Here is a 2,843-nt window from a genome sequence, read left to right on the forward strand (position 1 = left end):
ACCTCCAAAGGCTGAGTCTCAGAGCCCAGCCCCCACCAGAGTGTCTCAGGCCATGGTGTCCTGTGTGGTAGAAATGTGGAACCGATGATCTGTGCTGCTCTCTCTCTGCTTTGCCCTCCTCAGTCCTGCTGAGCTTTTCTCCAAGGCGTTGAGGCTCCCTCTTTGTCCCAGCTGATCTCCCTATCAGTTAGGTGGCCTCCCAGAGTGTGGACTCCTTTCACAGCTCCCTCTCAGGAGAGCTGGTCCCATCCTGGTCTCTCTCTCTCTTTTGCCTTTTGTTCTACTCACTTATGTGGAGGGTTTCTTGCTCTTTGGGGAAGTCTGAGTGGTTCCGCTAGTGTTCAGTAGATGTTCTATGCAAATTGTTCTACATGTAAATGTTTTTTTTATAATGTGATTGTGGGGAAGGTGAGTGCCACATCTTACTCCTCCACCGTCTTGATTCTGTACCCTCAATGCAGTGATTATAAATCTGTTCAAATAACTAAATAAACCATGTTTAAAAATCATTAAAATAAAATATGATGATGATAGCTTGTCAAACTATTGACAATCTATTGAGAGGTTTCAGCAATAGTTTGAGACTCAGTGCATAAGGACTTTTCAAGCCTATGCTTGTATTGTTTTTGTTAATACCCCATTGGCCCAAGTAACTCATCTAGCCAAGACCACAATCAAGTAGGTACCTCTAAATGAGAGGATATGCAAAATCTTATCACAAGGGCATGGCTTCTGGGAGGGGAAGAATTTGTAGCCTTCTTACAATCTTGGTTAGGGACAGAGAGTTTTGTTTATAGATCATCTTCATCTTAATAAATATACTATTTTTATTATTAACTCACTTTGAGGCCTTAATTTCTGAGTGAAAAATAAATATTTGATATATTAATACATTGAAATTTCAAAGTTTGTTACCTCTGCTTAACTGAAAAGATGTAGGATAAAGCCTTCCTCTCCTGGATAGATGTGTGACTAAATTGTGTACTAAGAAGTTTCAGAAAAAAGCCATGCCCTGAAATAATAGGGCCATACCAACTGGAAGTCAGCATGATGTGAATAGCTTTGCAGAGAATTCTGGGCATAACCCTAACTCTCTTCTTTAAATAATCATTTTAATTGAAGTATAACATGTCTATAAAACAGTGCACAAATCATAAGTATACAGTCTGATGAATTATCGCAAAATTAGCAAGCCCATGTAAAAAATGCCCAGGTCAAGAAATAGAACTACCAGCATTACCGAAGTTTATTTCATTTTCCTTTGCAGAGGTTATCACTATCCTGATTTCTAATGTGATGTAACTATTTTTATTCTTTTTAAACTCTATGTAAAAGGGAATCATGGTTTTCCTTACTCATCATTGTGTAATTGAGATTGACCCCTGTTATTGTGTTGAGAAATTGTCTATTAATTGTCATTTTAATGTAGTATATTTATTCTATTGTTGATGTACTTTAGAGCTAAGATGATGCTTCTATGAACATTTTGCATATGCCTTTTGGTGAACATATGAACTCATTACTGTTATGCATATGCTTAAAATGGGTATGGCAAAGCATATGAAATATACATGTTCAATTTTTCATTTATATACCTATCGACGATATATGGGTATTCTGGTTCCTCCACATACTTAACAACATATGGAATTACTATGTGTTCAGCCTTTTGGTATATGCTAAGTAACATCTCACTAATGCTTTACTTGACTTTTACATGATAGCTAATAAGTTTTGACACCTTGCCATATGTTTAGTGCCCATTTAGAGACCCAAATTTGTGACATGCCTGCTCATTTCTTTTTCACACACTGTGGTCAGCAAGCAAGATATAATATCAAGATGTAATATAATATCCCTTCTTCTGTACCCTCTAAACCTACTGAACTATCCCAACATTTTATTTGCTTTTTTTTGAGTGGAGCCTTTTACCAAATTCTATGGCTCCCACTCAATTTACCTCCTCTAATCATGAATCTTCATAGAGCAAAAGACAGACAGAGAAGGTTGGAATGAAATTTTATAGTGAAAAAAACTTGACAGGAAGATTTTAATAAGGGAGGAAAGGCTGACAATCTTCAGTAACTAGGTTGACTTGTGGTGCCCGAAAATGGCCAGTTAATCTTTTCTTCTACTACATTAGGAATAATGGTTGAATACGATTTCATACAGCACTTTTTGCCATTTACACAGTAGTGTAATTCAACTTCCTCTGTTCTGCATTTCTTTCTGCATGATCCTTGGTCTTTCTCACATATATTTCCAAAATCTGTCTTCTGTTTCCCAAGTAAGTTCTTCATGCTTCCTGAGAAAGATATGACTATGGTTAGTATCTATAGTTCTGACAACAGAAGACTTACAATGTTAAGTGCATGGGAGCTGTAACAAAAATCATCTAGATTCAAACCGAGGCTCTGACATTTACTAGATCTTGGTCATTGGTCTTTGGACAACTAACTTAAGCTCTTGGTCTCTCCATTGCTCTCATCTCTACAATGGCGATAATAACAGACTATTTCTTAATGTTGTTGTGGCTATTAACTATGTTAAGGTTTGTAAAAATGCTTACAATAGGAGTTCCCGTCGTGGCGCAGTGGTTAACGAATCCGACTAGGAACCATGAGGTTGCGGGTTCGGTCCCTGCCCTTGCTCAGTAGGTTAACGATCCGGCGTTGCCGTGAGCTGTGGTGTAGGTTGCAGACGCGGCTTGGATCCTGCGTTGCTGTGGCTCTGGCGTAGGCTGGTGGCTACAGCTCCGATTCGACCCCTAGCCTGGGAACCTCCATATGCCGCGAGAGCAGCCCAAGAAATGGCAACAACAACAACAACAAAAGACAAAAGAC

The 2,843-nt window shown here is 38.7% G+C and overlaps 1 protein-coding gene across 1 annotated transcript; it reads right to left on the reverse strand.

The window, feature by feature from the left end:
* Positions 1-1,952: 1,952 nt before the first annotated feature.
* LOC692190 (preprobeta-defensin 108-like) lies at positions 1,953-2,430 on the reverse strand (the record flags this gene model as incomplete). The annotated part of the gene is given in 1 exon segment (NM_001040641.1): positions 1,953-2,430. A coding segment is annotated over 1 exon segment (222 nt). The 3' UTR covers positions 1,953-2,078.
* Positions 2,431-2,843: the final 413 nt, after the last annotated feature.

Source organism: Sus scrofa, chromosome 17 (genome assembly GCF_054392235.1).
Source record: "Sus scrofa isolate SSC_HxYL_T2T_F1_AM1 chromosome 17, Sscrofa_HxYL_maternal_Yorkshire_Landrace_v2.0, whole genome shotgun sequence".
Lineage (NCBI taxonomy): Eukaryota > Metazoa > Chordata > Mammalia > Artiodactyla > Suidae > Sus > Sus scrofa.